Source organism: Atractosteus spatula, chromosome 3 (assembly GCF_055471065.1).
Source record: "Atractosteus spatula isolate fAtrSpa1 chromosome 3, fAtrSpa1.hap1, whole genome shotgun sequence".
Taxonomy (NCBI): Eukaryota; Metazoa; Chordata; class Actinopteri; order Semionotiformes; family Lepisosteidae; genus Atractosteus; species Atractosteus spatula.
This window is the reverse complement of record NC_142708.1, coordinates 46,003,580-46,027,595: the sequence shown is the minus strand read 5'-3', so window position 1 is coordinate 46,027,595 and position 24,016 is coordinate 46,003,580. Positions and strand designations below refer to the sequence as shown.

The window sequence follows — 24,016 nt, the reverse complement described above, 5'->3', positions numbered from 1 at the left end:
AATAATAATAATGATTAACGTATGTGTAAACTGGAATTGCTATACTGTGTGTACTGCATTATGTGCTTGTTAATACATGTCCTTCCACTAGATGGCAATGTTATATAAAAATCGGTGAAATACATGTGAATATAAGAGAAGGACAAAAACAGAATACATTAATACAATAAAAAAGGAAACACTTGTGTGCTTTATATTTATTAATCACATATATATGAAAATAAGAACATGCTAGTGCTTTTTAGCTTGAGATTAACATTTAAAAACTAAAAGGGGTCAAATTATGATTTGTTTTGAAAGAGAAGACCAGAAAAAAAAAACATTTTCTTTAGGTTCGTTGGCTTCTTCAATACAATTTACAAGCTGATTCTTTTAATACCCTCTATTTTGGCTATAGGATTAAAGCTTTATTATTCAAATATATTTTTTAACAACCTATATATAGAAGAAAAAATGTCATGCAGTCTCAGACTTCTAGGTTTTTATTATTTCTATTATTTGAATGAGGCGATAGGTACAGACATAAGGATCACTGAGCTGTTACAAATAGAAGCTTTTTGATATGTGAATCATATACAATCAATAGTTTGGTAAGGATGTCTACAGTTACTCTTTGTATTTAAAAATAATACCTATAATGTATCTCTTGTCAATGATATATAAACTTGATTTTCAGCAGCAATAGTTGAATTTTCTTCCAGTGTGTTATTTGCATCTTCAGATTTTCAACACAGGTAATATTGCTACTATGAATAACAACGCTTGTATGCTAATTAAGGGTCTCTCCTTCTGATGAAAAAAAATACATTTATACAACTGTATGTTTAGATCTTCATAATCTCTAAATTATTAAAAATATTCTCTATGAGTTTGCATAAAGGCAATAGAGAAACACTGAAAGCTAAAAAGGTTTTTAAAAAATCCCATTTTATTTTAAAAAGGTTGTCGTACTCACTGCAGAGCAAGACATTCATGATTCATTTCCAATGATATGGCACAAACACTTCACACACAGTCTCACAATCTTCAGATAGAAACCTCAGTATTTTGTAGATATTTGCTTTCCTCATTTGTTTCAGTATTATTTCCAGTGACCAGCATCACCTCAGTATGTAGAAGTAGTCATATTAATTTCTTTTGATTATCAAAACCAGATGTATCCCTTTCAATGGATTTCAAAGCTTTCATAAACTAAAGACTTTGATTTCTCGGATATTGTGGTGTGGTGCTTTAATGAAGAAAAAAAATCTTGCTTATGTGGTCATTTTGGCTCTTCTGCAAAAAAATAAACACAATTAATACATTAAAACAACACATTATTTTATTGCTACATTGAAAGTTGTTTACTTATAATAATAATAAGAATAAGAATTGCTTACACTTATATAGCGCTTTTTCTGGGCACTCCACTCAAAGCGCTTTACAGGTAATGGGGACTCCCCTCCACCACCACCAATGTGCAGCATCCACCTGGATGATGTGACGGCAGCCATAGTGCGCCAGAACGCTCACCACACATCAGCTATAAGTGGGGGAGGAGAGCAGAGTAATGAACCCAATTCATAGATGGGGATTATTAGGAGGCCATGATTGGTAAGGGCCAATGGGAAATTTTGCCAGGGTTACACCCCTACTCTTTTCGAGAAACACCCTGGGATTTTTAATGATCACAGAGAGTCAGGACCTCGGTTTTATGTCTCATCCGAAGGACGGCACCTGTTTACAGTATAGTGTCCCTGTCACTATACTGGGGCATTAGGACCCACACAGACCCCAGGGTGAGCGCCCCCTGCTGGCCCCACTAACACCGCTTCCAGCAGCAACCTTAGTTTTTCCCAGGTCACACATCCAGGCTCACACCCATTTAGCTTCAGTGGGCTGTCAGTTGTGAGTTGCAGGGTGATATGGGTGATATGGCTGCTGGCATATATGTCACATATATGTATGTGATGATGTTTGTTTGTCTTCTGTCCTATTTAAATTTGTACTGTATAAGTTGTAGAGTATGTATGTCTCATCTGTGTTCTTCACTGTACTGAAAGCAAATTCCACCATTGTGTGGCAATAAAGAATAAGGAATATTCATAACACAGATGTTATAAATTTTTTCACATGCAAACATATTTTTGTACCCATTTAGATAGTTAGGCAAAACATCCAAAAGTTTAGGAATCCTGTAAGTATGAAAAAAAACTATGTTAATCCAAAATTATTTAAGTGAGAATCTCTTAATCTAAAAAGATATAACATAATGAATGATGAATATAACATAATGAATGAATCAAATAGAATTTTAGCAGCAATATAATGCAACGGTAATCACCACTGGAGTTGCACTAATCTATGATTACAGGTTGTCTTTAATATTTCCTTGGGTATTGTTTTAGATGATAATAAGATGGTTGTCCTGTTGTTCAGCTGTCTTTTGAATGCAGGTAAGGTAAAAAACCTACAGTTGAGTGACAGTCGAGATTGCATGTTTATGATGAAAATAAAGGGAATGGCTCAAAACTTCTACTTATTCAAGATCCTAGTTAATTATGTGACCTAAAGGCAGCAGTTAACATTATACAAAATAAATTACTTTACATTTTAAACCACTAAAATTTGAAATCTATCCCACTATTCTGTTCACACATCAGGTTAGGGTTACTTTTGTGCTTTCTTGATTCATAAATTTGTTTTTGTTTCATACTCTTTTTGTATATTTGAGTTATTGACATTCATAATCAAATAACAACAGAAAATAATCATTTCTGTCTCATAGCATATGGCATGGAAACACTGTGACAGCATTGGTTTCTATCTCAATACTTGTTACAGGTCCGAGAGTATCTGAAGATAGAAGATTTTATGCTTATTTGTGATTGAGTAACACAGTATGCATGGCCCCTAAAACTGAAAATTACCAAAGACCAACATAATTATAATCTTAATGTGACTACTGACTCTGTTCATAACTGCTATAGTTTTTGCAATTTTCTCAGTTTCCATTTTGATTACTTTCATCATACTGCCTGCTAACCTAATCTGAGGATGCCAGAAGCTCTTCTCTAAGAGTACTAATTTTCTGGTTACAGAATTAAGTTTTCCTTTTCCTTTCTTTTATTTTGATCTCCACGAACCTTTGTCATGGCACTAAAAAGTGGATATTTCATTTGTTTATTGACTTGTGATGTGTGATTTCATACCTTCCATTACTTTTTACATGCCAGTACAGTGTTCTTGCTTCATTTATTGTTCTGATGTGTTTATTAATGGGGTAAGAAAGCTGTCACATTTAATTAATAATTTATTTCAATTATTTTATTATATACCCACCTAATTTGGAATCTCTAGCTGTGTGTCTTTCATATCTCAGCTCACAGTTATGAACCATGTGAATGCATAGATAATAATAATTCCTTAAACTTACAGTATACAGCACTTTTCTGGACACTCCTCTCAAAGCTCTTCACAGGTAATGGGGACTCCCCTCCACCACCACCAATGTGCAACATCCACCTGGCAGCCATAGTGCACCAGAGCTATACAATAGCTATCAGTGGGGAGGAGAGCAGAGTGATGAAGCCAATTCATAGATGAGGATTATTAGGAGGCCATGATGGGTAAAGGCTAATTAAAAATTTGGCCAGGATGCCAGGGTTACAACCCTACTCTTTTCAAGAAACTCCCCAGGATTTTTAATAACCCCACATAGACCACAGGGTGAGCACCCCCTGCTGGCCCCACTAACACCTCTTCCAGCAGCAACCTCAGTTTTTCCCAGGAGGTCTCCCATCCAGGTGCTGACCAGGCTTATACCTGCTTAGCTTCACTGGGCTGTCAGTTCTGAGTTGTGAGTTGCAGGGTGATATGGCTACTGGCTACATCAGACAATAAGGCAGGATAGACAGACTCCTCCAATATGCCTATGAGCATCTTTTGACACATCACAGGATTTGCTGCACCAAAGCTCTTGGGTTTTGTAGTTGATCTACTTCCCCATCTTCATCTGTGGTCATGAGCTTTGGGTTGTCACTGAAAGAATGTGAGTAGCATCACTGCTCCTCTGGATCTGTCACGGATGTCGGAAGGGGCATGCCGTGGAATGACTAGGTGAGCAGTAGAGACCCTATGCGTAGTGGTAAAAGGGGCAACATGGAGGTTAGCCCAGGCTAAATGTCTGTAAAGAAACCTATACCTATACCTAACCTCAGGCCACGGAGGAGACGACCTGGTGCAAGGCGGATCTCAAGACATTCAAACCCTCAATGCTGAGCGAGGAGCAGAGCAGACACAAGAAGTAAATAGGCTACACAACAAGACAAACCGGGAAGACATGAATAATCAGAGGGAACTAGGAACATGACAGAAGTAAAGTGCCCTCTAGGAGTACAGGGCGTGACATGATAGAGAGGAGCCAGTTGAGGTGGTTTGGTCATCTAGTGAGGATGGCCCCCAGTTGTTTCCTGCAGTAGTGGGCAGTACAGTACTGCATGTACTGGGCACGGCCCACTGGGTAAGGATCTCTCAGCACCTAGGAATGCCCCAGGAGGAGCTGTTGCATAAAACCACATGAGACTGCTCTGTCTTAGAAAGCTAGAGTGTTCTTAATCTGGTTAGAGTAATATAATGTGAATCAGTCAATTGCATAAAAATAAGTCTTACTAATTACCAAAAAAATAAAAATAAGCCACCTCATACCAAGACTAAATGACAGTTTTGATCTGTCTTTCCTCTTGTTTTGATCAATAGAAAACGTCAGCTGTCAGAAAAGCATTATAGCCTCTCATTACATGCTTTGGTTGTGTTAATACTGCCTGAGGAAAGAGTGTTCAGAGACAAAGAAAAAACATCCACTTGACGTTTATTCAAATAGTGAGGTAATTGAAAAGCTTCATTTCAATGACTCTAGAAATTACAGTGTCCTTCCCATCGTTTCTGTATTTCTCTCTTCTACTACAGAATAGAACTAATAAAAAAATATAGAATTGGTATCATGAATGGCTTCTTATCAGCCAGATATCATTTAATTTTGCACATTATTAAGTCATGGAGCTGTTCTCTGTCAACAAACCAGTAATACATTTTAAGTTCTGTAAATGTGTACCAATTTATATGTTTATACCAAAATATTATAGAATGCTATGTTCATAAGACTGGCTCATATAGTAGTAACTACCAAGATTCTTGAAACATGAAAACAGTAAAAGACTTGCAGACTAATCTTTTTCTTTACTTTGCTGTTATAATAAAAAGAAAATTGATGAACTCTCAGAAGAGGCCTTGACTTTGGTAGACTTGCCTCTAGTGCACTGATGAAGGCAGCAGCATACTGTACTTGACTACTGTAAATGTGCCACTTTAGACAGTCTCACAGATAGAAAAACAAACACCAATAGGAAGTACAATTCAGCAATGGGATCTTCAAATAGGCAGGTCCCATGAAAACAGACACACAAAAGTAAATGTAAAGATAAAAATACTGCTTTTATTTGCAGTATGGGAAAGCACAAAACATCCAAAAATATATACTGTATATGAGCAACTATGAAGATTTGTTCCATCTCTAATAACAGCTGGGCACTTTATCTCTCAAATTCTTTAGAACACATTCCAACAAATGCTCACTCCCTCTGCGACTCTTCCAATGCTCACATGTCCATACATCCATCTGTCAGTCATTCACTTATTTGCTTGGCTCCTGCTTCCACTGGGGCAATGTACTTTCATGCCCTCTGTCACCATACAACAGATGCAGAATCCCAGACACCTCCACTTCCTGATTTTTAAATCAACTTCTTCCAACTGGCCAGATGCCCGAGTGTGGCAGGTCATTCCCGACAGCTTTCTGGGGGATGTAATACAGAAATGAACTGTCATCTAGTCAGACAGTGCCCTCCTATCACAGTTGAGTCAATTGCTGTTGACTGAGTGGTCTCATGTCTTCATGCACATCTGTGCATTAGTAATTAGTCCTAGAGGTTTCTATCATGGATTTTCTGTAATATTTTGACAAGGCAGTATTTTATGATAGGTTATTATCATGTAAATGCTAAAATGTAACATGAACTTAATGACCTTGCAAAAGTACTCTCCAATTCTCATTACATCCCATTTCAGTCTGCTAAACACCTAAAACTATGTTGAGTATTCACCTTACAGCAAAACAATGACTCAAAGCACAAGGCCGAATCTACTGTACGTTGGAGTAGCTTAGCAAGAAGAAAGTTAATGTCCTTGAGAGGCCAGTCCACGTCCTGACTTGAATCTGATAGTAAATGTATGGAAAGACTTGAAAATTTAATAATGTAAAAGTGTTCAGTTTGATCATTCAGGTTTTGATTAAAAATATTCACTTGTTAACAAAACAATCTTTATTCATCATTTGTAATTCAACCAAATGGGACATCAATAGAAGGGCATGAATACTTTTACAAGGGATTGATCTATTTTGTATGTTATATAATGTACTATCTAAAATGAAATACATAAACCAATTAAATTTCAGTAAGCCAGATGTACAAAATTGAAGTGTTCCAAACAGTATGATGTCTGCTATGGTGAGAGCATTGTTGCTTTTTTTTCCTATTTCAGTGAAATAATCCTTCTGCTACTAGTAACATATGAAGATCGTAACGTATTGTTTGTGACATGTACTGTTTTTTCCATTTGTGACAGAACAAAACAATTATAATTTTTTTAATGCTGAATGTTGCACTTTATTAAGAACTTTTTGCTATAACTTTCAAGTCTTACCATCTTGCACAAGTCCCAGAAAGCCTTAACACATCGAAAGTATAAATACTGTTACAGGCTGGAGGAAAAAATGACAGCACACCTTGCCGAGAAAAGAAAGAGGCAATATGGCAGTGTTCTTTGATTTTTCGGACCAAGTTCTCTCATTGGCTCGTTCATCTCTCGCAGTTGTTTGGTCAAGTCAGTCTCTATCTTTCTCTATCTCTGTTGCTGGAGCTTTCTGGTAGAGCCCAGCTGTGCAGTGGTGCATGACTCGGCTCGACACCACACCACATGGCTTGGCACCGCACTGCATGGCATGGCATCTCCATCTCAGATGGTTAATAATTGGCTGATCTCAGATGGTGAATAATTGTCTGAATGCCTGTTACAATTACTACTAAATCTAAATTAAGATATATTTTTGAAAAAAGAAAATGATTCCTTGCATCAGTCTTGTTAATATTAATTCTGTCTCAGCATTAGCTGAAATCTATTTTCATAGTTTGGATGATTGTTTAAAACTATGAAACAATGCTCATTATCTTATTTTTCTCAGCCACATACTCCATTTCTTTCTTTTTCTTTCTCTACTGTTCATTGCCTTTTACAAAAAAAAACATCTGAGCATTGAACAGTAAATCAATTTTTGTTAAAAAAACTGGAATGCTCAGTTAAGTATATCACCACTTTATTTCTTTATTTCTACACATCATATGCCTCACGTTTTTTTAAATCACATTTTCATCAGATGTGTTGCATATCCAAAACCCTGGGATGACACAAATTCCGGTTTTAATGTGATTTTTTTAAATATCTACTAGATTGAAATGTTCACTTTAAAATACCACCCATAGTAAAGTGACATTATATTTTTTAAAAGATACAACTAATACCTTTCTTTTTTATTTTTTCCCCTCATAGGAGGATTGATGCAGACACTAAGCCAAACATTACTGCTTTCATATGTGATTATTTCAACAAAGACAAGCCACAGGGAGGATTAATCCCCCATTGGGATAAGTGCTAGTGGTATTAAAATGGAAACCATGGGTGGTGGCAAATGATATCTCTGAGTTAAAACAGCTTAGAAGAATCAGTGTTTTAGTAGGCACAGAAATGTATGGCTTGGTGTATTAAACAAGTAAATAGGAACTTTAATTAAAAGGAGTGCAAACTTATGGTAGTTTTTGGAGGTTTGTAAGGATTGGAGTTACAGAACAATTGTCATAAAAAAATATTTTTTGTTTTCAGAAACAAACTGATTATCCCCACCTTCCACCACACTCTCTCTCGCCCAGGTCTCCAGAGCTGTCCACAGTTGAAAATGTCCGAGATGGTCTTTGGAGCAGCGTTTCACTCAGTGATCCTTACAGTGTTCCACTCCTTGCCCAGGCAGCTTTCTTGCAGGTGAAGTAAAATAGCAAGCACCTGCACTACTGGGCCATTTGTGGTGCATTTAATGTCACTTTGACACCATCAAAGACATAGGTTTCTTTGCACTGTCCAAAGACATACTGGTACTGGTTAATTGGCTCCTGGGAAACCTGGGTCTGATGTGAATGTCTGTGTGTCTGCCTGATGTCCCAAAGTCCTGATGGACAGATGTCCTGCTCAGGGTGTGTCCTGCTCTCTACTCATTGCTTGCTGAGATATGTTCTGGTTCTCCTACAATCCAGGCTTGGATGAGGTGATTCAAGAATGGATAGATATTACATAAATTATATTTTAATTACATGTTTTTTAGATGTATAATGCACAAAGGGAATTTATATTTTATGTGAGACTTAGATTAAATTTGCCTTATTTAGTACTTTTAGTAATAATAATAATAATAATAATAATAATAATAATTGCTTACACTAATATAGCGCTTTTCTGGATACTCCACTCAAAGTGCTTTACTGGTAATGGGGACTCCCCTCCACCACCACCAAGGTGCAGCATCCACCTGGATGATGTGACGGCAGCCATAGTGCACCAGAGCTATACAGAGGAGAACAGTGATGAAGCCAATTCATAGATGGGAGTTATTAGGCCATGATTGGTAAAGACCGATGGGAAATTTGGCCAGGATGCCAGGGTAATACCCCTTATCTTTTCAAGAAACACCCTGGAATTTTTACTGACCACAGAGAGTTAGGACCTTGGTTTTATATCTCATCCAAAGGACAGCACCTTTTTTAGGAGACCTTGTTTTTGAGGCACATTTTTATTAAGACCCTGTCCTTCAGATTTTGCATTCCCTTATATTTTCTATCTAAATTAAAAATGCAGGAACATAGCTACTTCAGATGATGTTACTCTATTGCTGAAGGAAACAGGAAAGATAAGCAAATGCAGAAACCTAGTCATTCAAATCAAGAAAATGTGGAGTGCTAAGACAGGAGTAATGCCTGTGGTGATAGGAACACTTTTTAAAAGGGGTCTCAGCAAAAATATAGAGCTGTTACCTGGGTCTTTACACATCCTAAATCATTAAATCAAATGTAATTACTACTACTACTATGTTTTCATTTGCATATCACTTTTCGTCCTAAAGGATTCCAAAATGCTTCACATGTTTGAGTGGACTCACATCTTCAGAGGATGATGCATGACAATCCCCCAGTACAGGAAATCAGTTGTAGAAGTGTGAGACTGTTTCATGCTCTTCAATTATTGGGTATAATCTCTGATATGAAAGATGGCACCTTCTATGGCACAGTGTCCCTTGTGACCATTCCTATGAGCATCTCTAATCCCAAACACTGAATCAATTGAGATTAGCTGGGCATTTAGTAACAGTGTCTCACTCTATTTTTCTGATAATGATTTAATGTTTTTCATTGCTTTTGTTTTATTCATGACTCCACAGTAGAACCTAACCAGGAATTTTAATTTTAAAGTCATGTACTGTATTTGTGTCCCCAATTCTATACCTATACCTAATTCTAATTCTAATTCTATAGGGATGACAATGATTAGTTGGATTTGATGATAAAATCATTTAGTTACATCTGGCAATACGCTGTTTTAATTATATAACAACTCATCAAATGATGCACTTTTAAAACAATCTTATAGTGATCATTGCATATTAGTAAAATCATATATTTAATTGTATCATTTAGATTAAAGTCTCATAGCACAGCACCTTTGCTAATTTAATTTAACCCAGTTAATTCAGCAACCTGCTCTTTTTTTAGATTTCTTTGCAACTGAATTTACCTATGTGTTCTCAAAAATTCTCAACCAGAGAATATTAGCAATTTTAAATTAATATAACTCTGTAATAACTGAGTATCTGAATCTTTTAAAGTTATTAATTGAACTAGGAAAAAAATAATGAATCACATTTTGCTGGTCTATTCTCAAGGATTGAAATATTTTATAATGTGCAGAAGGAAAAATGAGAGTGTCAATTTTTATTAAATTCTTTCCAGTATTGCATTGTCTGTTTTACAGATTATTTCCTAATGGTATTTAACAATAGGTGATAGGCTTTTAAAATCAAATATAATTAGCGATGAATCCCATTTGGTCATATTTTCAAGTGTCTGTTGATTGTAACTGTGATGGTGTATTTTTTTAAAAGACATCCATAACAGCATAAGAGCTGAAGAAAAAGGATCTTATGATTACAGATATATAGATGCATATATTTGGATGGTTCCACTACTCATTTGCTAAATTATTAATGTCTCTCAGTATATCTGTAGTATTCCTAAATTTTGAATCACTTTAAAATGTGTTTTACACTGTTATATTATAAAAATTGTGGAATCATAAATTAACACATATCATAAAACTGACATTCTCTGTATATTGTACTTTCACTATGTAGTTGGAAAATGCATGTCTGCTACCATTAGTACTTATGAGTTAAACAACATTTTGACAGTGGTTTCAACAAGGTTGTCTACTTTCAATGCCCCAAAAAGTTGCTGATTCTATCTGCATAATAATGACAACCTTAAAACCAACCCTGGTTGCCAACAGAATTGTAAGTGTTATTATTTTTATTTTAAAAAAAGATCAGAACTGTATATATATATATAAATGGCAAGATAATATTGATTTTATCTTGAAAAATATATCGTTTTATGGTTTTATTTTCATTTGTTAAAGCTAAGATTAAAGAACAGGAATTGAATTCAGTTTCCCCTTCACACTTATTATTTCCATTATATATTTCCTTTCAAGAGTGGTTTGTCTGGAGCAAAACTAAAGCCTGCATTCATGTATCTCTGCAGCTAAATCCAAGTTCATTTCTTCATGTGTGTGGCTTTGTGGAAGATGAGAAAAGCACAAATGTATCTGTGTGAAACATTGATTAATCACTTTACAGCTCTCCTGGGGAACCATAGCTTTCTGGCTTTAGGATCTAAACTGCAGGAAAACAAATGGCCTTACATGTGACTTTCACTATGTTTATGTTTTTAGCTTTCTCATCTATGTTTTCTGTTGTTAATAGAGAACAAATACAAAATCTCTAGATGGAAATGCCCAAAAGAGTTCTCTGTGCATCTTCTCCTCTAGTATATTGTGCTTTCTCAGAACACTACTCAGTAAGACAGCATTTTTCTCCACAATTTACACTTAAAAATAATCTTTCGATAAACGAAATGCATTTCTCATGTTAATAAAGTAATATGATATTTGCAACAATAAAATGCAGCACAAATATACATATTCCATATCTGAAAAAGATACTAAGAAATTGAAGTTTATTAAGGATTGCTTGCTGAGCAATGCCATTTTATTCAACAATACCTGTTTCATGTACTGTATATTGACTTCATCCAAACGAGAGTTACTTAAACATTTTAAAAAAATAGTCACATATAGTTTCTGTACTTAAAAGTACACCATTATTTATATACAGTATATATGCTTTTGTTTACTTCTGTTTACAAATAACCTTTTTTTACACAGTAAGAGCTCATACTGTATTTCAGTAGAATTGGGAAATCAATATCTACAGAGCAATTTTCTGCTAACCCACTGTTTGATTTCCATTATTTAAGATTTTCTTGCTTTCAGTTGTAAAGGTGCTCCTGAGGGGAGCCTAACAGCTTCACCTTGTTTACTGAATTCAACTATGTTGACTGCCGCAATCTGAATAAATTTGCCCCTGTCAACAGTATGGTAGATTTTAGCAAAAGAGACAGTGGGTAGCTAGATGACTTTTAGTTCCAGTGGAATTTACAGCCAAACAACAAGACATATTCTGGTGACTTGCTTAAATTAGGGGGCTCTTTGTATAAACAGTGTGAGAGTGGGGGAGGTTCTGGATGCACATGTCAATAATGTTAATACCATGTGACCCTAAATAAGATAAGAGAAAGCAAAGTCTTTGCATCTGCAAGGGAAGTCTGTGCACACTTTTCAAGCACATTCTAAACTGATTTGTTTTCATTTTGTAAGAAATGATTGAATAGCAGTCAAGCATAAGTGTCAAGTGTGTGTTTTTTCTCAGTTGAATAATATTCAGTTAGAAATTATTACACCTAATGGAATTAACGCTTTGCAAGCACAACAGGTTTAACAGTGAGGTGGGCAATGACTTTATTATCTTTCAGTTATGATTTCAAACCTTTAATCAATTTAGAAAGGCTTTTCACTAAACACTTAGTCAAATGGGGGGTGAAACCTGGAAATCAAAAGTAAAAGCAATTTACCAAAATGGTCTTTGTGAAGGTGGTTCAAATGGGGCTGCAATTAAAATAGAACTGAAATCACACAGACATTGCAGCTCCTGTCTTTATCGGGCTTAAAACAAATCACAGAGGTCTCTAAACTGACTAATGTCCAATGACCTCATCTGAAGGAAGTGGTACATCATGTAGATAACCAAGTCGAAATTCCCAGATTAAATGAGTTCCAGTTAAAGGAAAGCAAAATGGTATGCCCACTTTTTTTTATCTAATCAAGACAGGAGGATTTTTTCCTTTATTCCCCAGAATAAAACTGCATATACAGAAGTTTCATTTTGGATGAAAGATGTTTTTATTTAACTTTCATTATGGATCTCACATAGTCTTTAAACTTTTCTGAATGTCTTTCATCATTTTGCTGCAATAGTTTTGCTTAGTCTTTTTGTGTAGTGAACAAGTGGTACCCCAGGGTAAGAGGCTGGGGCTAGCTAGCAAATACATCAGGCTTCAAAGAAAGACTGATTAATGCTTTATTTACTGTTTTTAAAGATATTTATACAGAGGAATTCAGATATATTTTATTTGCACAGTTACACCCCCAAGGAAGCATGAAGGCAATAACAAGTCACACATTTAAGAACACATTAGAAGACAAGACACATTTTTACATGGATGAAGATAATAAACCCCTTTTATATCTGGATGGGATAATTAGTTATTTTAAGACATGGAGCCCATAGAATGTATTCATAAGAGACTGCAAAACAAGTATAGTGGAAAAAAAATATCTAAATAGTTCTAAAAATTCAGTGTTGGAAGTTCATACATTAATAAAAATCAAATCACAAAAATAAGTTCTATTAATTGCATCTTAAAACTGAATTTTCTAATTGACTGTAATTCTATTTTACCATCAACAGGTGTTAGTAAATTAGGTCCTACTCAGCACTCTGTAATTTCTTCTTTTAATTTACATTTTAACTATTTCATCAGATCACTATTCTGTGACTTACAGAAAAACATGTTTTGAGGTACACTTTGAAAAGGTACAGATTAAGTACAGTTCAATATTTTACAATTTCAGGACACCAAACCTTAAAGGAAAAAGACAGCTTAAAAGAAGTAGAATGGGATAGGGTAGATATGGAATCAGTAGACAATGGATAGCAATTTATGGAGATTGTGCCTGGAGCTTTAAACAGATTGATTCCAATAGCGTGTAAAGCAAAATGTAACTAAAACAGTATTACAGACTTTCAACAAATCAATTATGAAAAATATAAAGAAGAAAAAGGTATATTAGAACATGTTCAAAAGAACAACAAGATCCATTTAAAGAAAAGGAATATAATTAATTGCAAACACAGGTAAAAAAAGATATTAGAAAGGCACAGAAAGCGATGAAAAGTATTATTGCAATGGAGGCTAAAATAAATAAAAATGTTCTTTTAGTACTAGTACTTCATTTTTAAAAGCAGTAAAAATGAAGTAAAATGTGTCCATGACAATAAATGGAAACTTCTATGCAATGGAAGGGAAATGGCTGATGTACTAAAAAGAGTATTTAATTTATGTGTTCATTAGGGAAGAAGCAAAATGCCTCAGAGAGCAGAAGGAAAAAAGGAAATTTCTTCATTAAGTAGTATTAACATAGAAGTGTTTCTGGTATTAAAAGTGCTCAAGATTAATAAATCCCCAGGGCTTTTAGTATCTTACTAATTGTCCTTAATAAAATGAGAGATGTTATTTGAAGGGTATAGGCAACTCTTCCAACACTCACTGTAGTCTGGAATAGTACTACTAATTTAGTAGTTACGGACTGGGAAATTGCCAGTGAAGTGTCCATCCACAAAGCTGACCCAAGTAAATGCAGACCAATACACCTGGAATCTAATACATGTGAGGTTATGAAAATAAAGTATTAGAATTGAATTAGAATCATTTATATGGAAATTGTATCCCAGGGAATAGTCAACATGGATTTGGGGAAAGGAATCAGTTGCATGATGATTTTTTTAGATTTATGTAAACAAGCACCAACAGTAATTGATACAAACAGGTCATGTGATATGTTGTATTTAGATTTTCAAAAGACTTTTAATAAAGGTCTTTACAAAGATGTTAATTTTCAATCATTAGTGTAAAAACATGCATTTGGATTGATAACTGGTTAATAAACAGAAAACAGAGAGTTATTGATAAGGGGAAAATAATCAAATTGTGGTCATGTATTTGTGGAGTATAACAACGATATGTACTAAGACTACTGCTCTTTCAAATTTCCGAATCAGTAAACTAGATTTTGTTAAACTAGTCTCATTTACAGATGATACCAAAATAGTTCAAGTAGATAGCTGCGTCAGCATGCGTAGACTGCAAACGAACAAATAAAGGTTTATTCCATGCTGAAAAGAGAAGAAAAGAAACACAACGTTTTGGCTGTGGAGCCTTCTTCGGGTGTCAGCCCAAAGAAAGCTTTACAGCTGAAACGTTGTGTATCTTTATTCTCTTTTCAGCATGGAATAAAGCTTTACTTGTTCCATTCACACCAAAATAGTAAACACAGTAGAAGCAGCAAAAAAGACAGAAAGATTTAAATGAAATTTACATTTAGTTTGCCCATGTCTCATTTAGAATTTTATGTACAATTTTGGTCAAAACATTATAAAAATATGCTTACTCCCGTGGACTTAGTCCAGTAAAGAGCAACCAGATGCATTTGGCATTTGTCCTACACTAACAGGCTGAAAGAAATGGCCTTTTTTAGTCTTGATCAGGGAAGACTACGGGGGACCTAATGCGAGCACACAAAATCCTCAAAGGCACTGACAATGTCAATGTAGTGTACTTCTTCACTGAATCAACACTGAAACCAGAACACATGCAGGAACTAAGTAGTAATGCATTTAAAACAACAAACAGGAGGCACCTCTTTATCCAGATGGTTGTAAAAGTGTGAAACAAGCTACCCTTGAAATTTATATAATTTTTTTTTCAGGAAACAGCTGGATGAGATCATTTGATCAATAAACTACTAACTACCAAATGGGCTATATGGGCCAAATGGTACAAATCCTCACATTTGTAAATTTTCATGCATTTTTATTCAGAGATGATAAACCAGTCCTGAGGACTTTGTCTCAATTACTCAATCTCTCTGTTAGCTGGTTTGCCTCATAATAAAGTTAATCTGTTCCAGTTTATAAGTCTTTCTCAGCATCTTCTCACAGTAATAAATTTCCTTCATATTTTTCAATTCAAATGCTTTAATTTTAAAGCATCCACAATAGAGTCACAATTCAAGAGTTTCCAATTCTTATTTATTCATTAAGATCACAAAAGTCATATATCTTAGTTGTTCCAATATGAAGACTGGAACTTACATGTGCTGTGTTCCTCATCAACCTCTTTCCTGTCAGTATTAAGGATGCTGAAACCTTAAATTGTTCAAAATGTGAAAAGAAAATCTATTTTTAACTTGTTATTCATTTAGTTCTCTTTATTTACATGAAAAATTATGCTCAGAATGTCATAAAGAATAATTGACATACCATGGTAAATTATTTTTTAATAGAAATAATAATGGAGCTATTATGTTATGATTTAAGGCAAATTGACAAAAGCATTAACTCACTACTGTAATAATTAAACAAAGGAATGATCTATGTTTTTAAAAATTAAGTTAATATTGGCAAAATACCTGTACACTTTTATTGTAATTACTAGCGAATTTCTACTATATACTGCAGATACGTTTGAGATTAAAGAACAATCAGTTGCCTATTTATGTAAATACTTGTATAATGCATGACCCCTCTAAATAATAGCAGTTATTAGCAAGGTTGAAAAAGAACAAATGTCACATTTTCAAGAAATTCCATATATCGACTGAGGCATAGCAATCTTTGTAAGTGTATCACGCTAGCCTGAAAAATTATTCTTTCTTGCTCTTTGCTGCTACAGCTATTCAATATAGATATGTTAAAATCATAAAAATTATTTACACTCTTTTTGCTACTATTTGTATATATGATTTCCTGTAAATGAAACTATTCTTAGTCCTCACAATGAGTACCTCTTTGGCTGCTGAACTGTGTTCTAATGCAACAACATTGAAAAATTATGTGTCCAACAACATTTGACACTCCCATGACCATATTCTTACTTAACCAAAGATAAATCATTTGATTAAAAAATATAACTTGTTTTAGAAGCTCATAAACAGGCAGATATAAGAGAAATATAAAGGCATAATAATTGTGCCATCCACTTTTTAATTTTTAGCATATTACATCTTCATAATATACAACTTGTCCTGACATCAATATTATTTCTTTCTGGGCCATTCACAAACACTTGATATGTTTTTCTTTTTTGCAGTCTGTGGAATGTCTGTCAGTTAAATATCGTGACTTTTCTGAAATTATTAATGTATATATTTACTATTAGAAAAACGGAAATATAAATTGCTGTGCATGCTAGGTGAATCTGTTATTTTCTGTAAAAAAAATAATCTCACAAGCTTTATGCCTTTGGATTCCAAGATATAAAACATCCCATTCCCCGTTTTTACTCTGTTGTAATTTTTTATTCTATACTTTTAATCATGTTTGTCCTCAAGACATGTCAACAAGAGAAAGGATTTGTGTTTCATTTGCTTTTACATAACTCAATTACAAGAGGCAAAGAACTCACTACAACTTCATGCATCTTAAAGTAAGATAATCCTCTGGAATAATTTACTTTCCTGGTTTTGTAAAGGATTTTCAAAGCTATTCCAAAGCCTTGTTTTAAGCAGTGTCCAGTCCTGTTCTAATTATTCTATTGAACTGCTACACAGCAGGGAGTAGGAGACACTGACATCCTTTGCTGTCTGTTGGGCAGAAGTCATGTCTTTCAAGCCAGGAGATGAGATTTATTAAGCAGTTTACAATCATAAAGATCTGTTTCTTTTGTAACTTTTTTAAAATACACTTAACGGAATTCATGACTTAGCCACAGTTGGTCTTGATCTCCATCGATATAAGCCCCTATTTTGTGATTGTGTGAACTTATTGGTATTCTTCCTTTTTTTGTATTTTGTTTGGCCTATGGTGGGTAAAATGCTGTAATACCACAAATTGATTTATTTTGCTGAAGCTCTGTTGTAGGAATATGCTTGCTTTCAAGTTTGTTTCAAACACTCAAAGACTTGGACTAGAAAAAAATGAAGTTAGTGCTTTCTCTTTCATCTGGTTTTCCAGATCAGCAGAGACTTCAGCAATTTTGTAGTTAGTAACCAGTAGTCACTCCGAACCACTGTGTTGATGATGCAGGGATTAAGTCTTTAACCCTTATTAGTCCCTTAGCAGCTGCAGTAGAACTATATATAGCTGAGGAAAATTTGTGAACCAAGCCTTCTCACAAGAAACTAGGTATACAAATAATTTTTACTTAAAATAATTGTAGTGTCATTTAATAAACATGTTTTGCATTTAATTTTCTCTTTAGTGATATGTTGTGTGATTCAGAGTATTTTCCATGATCATCATATTTTATAATTCTCCAGTTTTCAAAATATTTGTATTAAATTCCAAACTTTCAATGGGAATAGTATTCACTATAAAAGTGTATCATAGATTACAGCATGACATTGTTATATTGACAGAGAAAATATATCAAAACAACATTAACATTTTATTTTATTATTAAGGAATCTAATGACATTCATAATTGGCATAAAAGTTACACGGTAGTGTACAAAGTGGGAAAATGTAGCAACAGATCAGTTACAGAAGCAGAAAATGACTGAATGTAAATGCTGCAGTTGTAGACTTATTTGACATCCCATTTCAATGTGTTATTGAATCAAACACCAACACCCAGACAAGTCAGCAACAAGTTGGATATCCTGGACTCCTGGACTGCCCATCATATTAATCTGACCTGAATCCAACTGAAATACTATTAGATCTGAAGGAAACTGAATACTGGGCATCTATTTTAATGTAGTCAGATGTTGTTTATTAAAAAATAAACTGAAAGAAATACAATAACCATTCATCCACAACTATAAAATGTTTGCATGCTCCAAAAAAGTTGTTAAATCCAAAAGCATGGATATTCCACTTCATGCACAGTTTTTACAGTTTGGTTTTATTTTAGTATTGTTTACATGCATAAACATTGATTTTTGTTGCATAGCATATGTGAACAAATGCTTTTTTTTTTCTTGAACGGCTTAGTAGTCCTATCTTGCCAAATTCTTAAATACGCACAGGAACTGAACTGTGAGCTGCATGTTACTTTGATTTTTTTGTTGCATTTCAGTGACTAAACAGACCACTAATGTTTCAGGAAGCTGCTTCAACAGGGCATTGCAGATCACTGCAGGAAACCAGGGATGTATCAGGAAATATCACATACTTTGGGCAACTGCTTGCATAAAGAGTCTAAATACTCTTCATTTCCATTAGAAAAGAACACTACAGACACCTCTGTTTTGTTTACCTCAGCATTCCTCTACAAATCCGTATTAGGAATAATCTTTAGGTACTTATATTGGAAGCTATATTTAGACAACAGAGTTGATTTTAATGTACCATTACACTTACACTGCATTGTAACATTAACCAGTGTCAAATTTACTCTGTTCTCATTTTGTTTTAAAACAAGGCAGTAGTAGATAAAAGATTAATATGACAATGACTGAATTCATACAAGGATTCAGGTCAAAATAATCTAAAACTTTGCTTTATAATGTGTTCTCAAACAAAATGCCAGGTTATTCATTTTGGTTTACTGAAAACACTCAAAGACTTGAACTACAAAAATACTTTTCATGTATTGTCCACAGATACAACTGTGTTAAGATGCACACTTCATTACCTGCTTCCAGTATCAATTCAACACACATCATTGCCATTTTTTAGTTGAATAAAACAAAACAATAATAAAACCCTTTAACCAATTAAATGTATGTTTATTAAATGTGATATTTTAAAATGTATAATTAATACACACACACACAAAATTAAAAGATCAGATAATAGAACTTTTAAATGTGGTATATTAAAAAACATAAATCTACATTGCTCATGGCTGGAATAATTTAGCTATTCTAAAACTGAAGCATAGCCAAAGCTTGTGATTTAAACTGGTTTCATAGCTTTGCTAACTAAATAAGAATATAGTAAGAAAAAAAGTTTCCAAAGCACTTTATTTTACACAGGTTTATTTTGACTTTTACCATTCCACGGAATGAATTATACTACAAGATTATCAGTAAACTATTAGCCAGTTTAATTGTGCTTCTTAGATAAGAGGTTTGATATAGCCAATAGCATAGGAGTCGTTTCACTAATAATAACAAAGCTTGCCAAAGACTGGGGGTCATTCAAGCTTTATCAGACTTACTCCCTTTCCCCACTGATAGCAAGTGAAAAAGAATGTTTGAGTTACAATTACATTTTAACATTAAGCAGAGCTCAATGTGCATTGCTTAATTTAATTTGCCTTCTTTGGAAATAAGTGGAAAATGGGGATGTTGTTTGGAGGGACTATGAATGAAAACATTGAAGAATTTAATTTTGCCATACCAGCATGCCTCTGTAAATGTATTCCATGAAGAGCTACAAATATAGCTGGGAGCACTGAAAGACTAATCAGCTAACGAATGGATAGATTAAAGAAAATAACTTATTCTATTGTAAATTCCTAATTTGCTGCTGCTTTAAGGCAGTTCTGTTATGGTTAAAAGCAGAAACCCTGGTAAACAGGGGACATCTACCAACAATGTTTGCAATTCTCAACTGGCAGTGGGTTTATGGTCTTATGTGTGATTAAATAAAGACATCAGAGCATTCCTTAACCTTAGAAAAGGTATGTTGGTTCATGGGCTTTTAAAGTAAAGTGCTTGGATCTTTTATAATTTATATTATGAATAATTTATAAATAGGTCACAGGAACGTATCACTATTAACAGTTTTGTTTGCAGTTTTAATGCAATACTTTTATTAAAAAGTAAAAATACACAAGAAGCAGGCTGCCTTAAACATCTTAATGGTTTATCACATTTGCAGAGAAAGACACTAAAGCAAATGTAGTACTGATGATATACTTGATTGTTGTGTGTATATCATTTAGTTAGGCAAAATACTTCCTGGAATTTCTGCTAACTGTTATACATATTGAATCTTGTTATTCATGACGTTTAAAATTCTGGAATTAAAAACTGCAAAAAATTCAGTTAAAGTTAAACAATTAAAACCAAAAAAATAAAACCATCTTATTTACAGAAATTGTATATACAGAAATGTTTTTCCACACGATGGAAGTTTTGTCTTTCACTGGAAGAAAGGTGAATTTCAATATTACCTAACTGATCAAAATACAAATATTGTAAATGGTATTGCTTCCCTGCATTTTAGATATGCTTCTTTGATTATAAGGGACAGGGGAGATTTCAACACAGAAATTGCAAGGTCAAATGAGAATATGCATCAGTAATCCTAGAAATACAATGTACATGGACATCGGTATGCTGCAACCTTTTGAATGGAACCACAAGACATCCTCCGTTTCATCTGAAAGAGAAAAAGAATCTCAGCCGTTGTGGCCATTGTGTTTTGAACAGTGAAGCACAGTGAAACAACCACACAGATAAATGAATATGAAGAGAGTGCAATCTTGAAAGAAAGCTTATGGTCATCACCAAGCTTCCATTCTCTTGGTTAGAGAGGCGTGAACAACAGCTTTCCGACTCTCTTCACAGTGAGACAAGGAAACTACAGTACTACTCAGGAAACAGTCCTCCAGTAAGTATCTCAGGTTTTTACTAATGCTAATAAGGATGTTGAGAGGTGTAGTATGTGCATAACAGCTCAGCACACACACAAAGGTAATCACGTCAATACAACATGCAACTTGCATTTCTAAGCATTAATTGGTTGAAAGGCCAAGGCTGTTAGACTTGACATTAGAACAAAACCATTGTTAAAATGGATACGTTAGCATAAGAATGTAAGACTCTGTTGTAACCATAGGTTCATGGTAGAAGTTTCTTTAAAAATAGAGACATATTTATAACCCATTTTAGAAATGAATGTTTGAACAACCACTGCAAAAACAAAATCAGTTCTTGATTTAAACCTTTGAGACAAAGTCAGCTCGATATCTTTTTATGCAAAATGGATTATATTTTCATAAAAATGCATCTTATCACTTCTAAAGATCTACAAGAATGGAGAATTCTACATACCACAGCCATCCTGGAACACAAGTGGAAAGCAGTGAAGAACTCCATACATACACCGGCAATATGAGCAACCTTTCTGTATCCATTCTCCATGAGGAATGATGCCACAGTTCCTGAAAATAAATGCTGCTTTAAGTGGGGAATAACTTGTGAAAATGTATAAAAATTGAGTGTAACAGAAAATTCAATGTTGAAATGATTCAAGATAACTTTACTTGGTACGTTCATCATATTCACATCTTCTGCCCTTGAAATGCTTTGGGCAAGCACAAAAGCTTCCAAGAATGCAGGTACCCCCATTTTCACAACAAGTTCTACTCAGCTGTGCACCTTTACAGGGAAGAAAAAAAAAACCAAGTTAAAATCAGAATTTACACTGTTGACTGAAACAGATAAAAGACATCTATACCAAGGGTGTTCAGATGGAACACTTTCCACAACACCTTAACCCAAAGAATATTTGCAGCAATATAAACAAATAAAAAATAAAGATATATTAGGTGCAAATTGTCTTTCAGCATGACTGCATTTTTTCCCCTCTTTCCTGGCTGGGTTTAAAGTCTTCAATCAAAGGGTAATAAAAGCTAACAGCCTGATTGTTTGTTTAGGTAAGTCTGTTCCGTTTGTTTTGGGATTAAATGGTAAAGACCACAGGGAGAGAACAGTACACAATATGGCCTTAGAAAACAAAACTCACACATCAATAAGCTCAGCTGAGGTCAAGTTTATGAACCTTCCAATGCGATTTCCCCCAAATTGTAGCTACAACTTGTTTTGAAACCAAGATAAATTATAATCAAAATACAGGATATTTTAATTGAAATGAATAAAGAGGATGTATGCAGTTCAATATGAGGCTGTGCTGGTTCTGGTTGATTGTTACTTTTGCATTTATAAATCATATGAAGAAAAACGTACTTCCAGTTAGGCCAACAAACGGCACAACAGAATCAGGATCTCTTTTCTTCAGTCCCTCCGGCTGAACATTCATTTCAGTAAACCTTTTAAGATTTTCTTCGTTTTGCGCATTATTGTCAGGTTTAGATGCATCACACTCCTGCTCATCACAACCTGCAAATAATTATGACGGTAAATTTGCAGTTAGGGGATAGTTTAAAAACACTAGAAATATGTCACACTGTAAGAATAGGCCCGAGATTATTACCTGGCGAAATACTTAAAATGATTAGGTGCTTCCAAGAATATATTAAAGAATGTGACTCGAATGCAATCACGTACCTAATCCAAAACGAACAGTCTGAAAGGTAACCACCAGGGAAATAACAATTCTGAAAAGAGTAAAAACACAAACGCCAGTTATTAGCAGGAACTTGAATTAAACATTGCTGGCAAACAATGTTGATATTTAAATTCAAATTATAAATTACCTGAAGCGGCTTGCAAATTTCATCTTAAAATTTTCCGAGGACGAAAATTAGTATATTATTTTCTCTCCTGTGTAAAATAAAGGCGTTATATAAAAGAAGTCTAGATGCTAGTTTAACTGGGTGACTTCTAACATATCACTCCCCACTTCCTCCTGCACTTTTAGCTTAACTGAACCCTCCTTGTCCCTTAAACAGTCCCACATATGACAGCCAATTAGCACCTATCAACCCTGCCTCCGCTCCTGAGCCAACAGAAATTCACACCCCGCTTGGAGAAACTAGTGATGCAAACTCTGGTTTAAATAATGTACCCGCCCCTCTCTCCAATTGAAACAATAAAATGCAACCAAGTTTAACAGATAAAATACTCTCCACGTTACCTACTGTATATCTAACACAGGTTATGCTTAATGTGTACGTTTTAGGTATTTTTAGTGGATACAAAGTTGATTCAGTTACATTGTGTTTATCTTTATTATTTGGGTTGTGACATGGTTGGAGGAGTCCTTTTCATTCATTTATACGAAAGTATACTAATTGTAATTTACAGTAAACTAGTATATAACGTCATTGCTAAAATACCTTTTGTTATTGTAGGTCTTGCCCAAGGGTTGAACTACAAGACTATTGTTTAAGCAGTAGTATTTAAAAGCTAAATTTTTATCATCATCAATTTTACCCATACAAATATATATATATATTTTTGTCAAATGTAGCTGCTGCAGAAAATAGGCACCACAGAACATTACTGCTTTTGCTCTGGCTGTTACCTAAATGGATTAATTGAGCCAGTTAATTTTGTATCCACAATGTTTAACTTCTTTCCTAGGCTAAAGCAGTGAATGACTTGCAATGTTGTGTCTCCTGAGATATTCTGCATTGTTAACATATCTGGTTGGCCAAAATACAAATATTGGATCGGAGGCCTAAGAAAATCTGACAATAATAAAGATGTAAGGATGATGTTTGAATAAGATTTTTATTTTTTCTCTCTGTGTACTGCAGGATTCCTGTTACGGGGAATAAATTTAAGT

General features: G+C 34.4%; 1 protein-coding gene across 1 annotated transcript; it reads right to left on the bottom strand.

Moving 5' to 3' along the window:
* Nucleotides 1-20,822: 20,822 nt before the first annotated feature.
* Nucleotides 20,823-23,005, bottom strand: tdgf1 (teratocarcinoma-derived growth factor 1). The gene is made up of 6 exons (XM_088912230.1): nucleotides 22,983-23,005; nucleotides 22,834-22,883; nucleotides 22,513-22,665; nucleotides 21,810-21,924; nucleotides 21,598-21,707; nucleotides 20,823-20,923 (listed from the first exon to the last, which is right to left on the bottom strand). The coding sequence occupies exons 1-6, from the start codon at nucleotides 23,003-23,005 to the stop codon at nucleotides 20,823-20,825; spliced, it is 552 nt and encodes a 183-aa protein (XP_088768356.1).
* Between the last annotated feature and the right edge of the window lie 1,011 nt (nucleotides 23,006-24,016).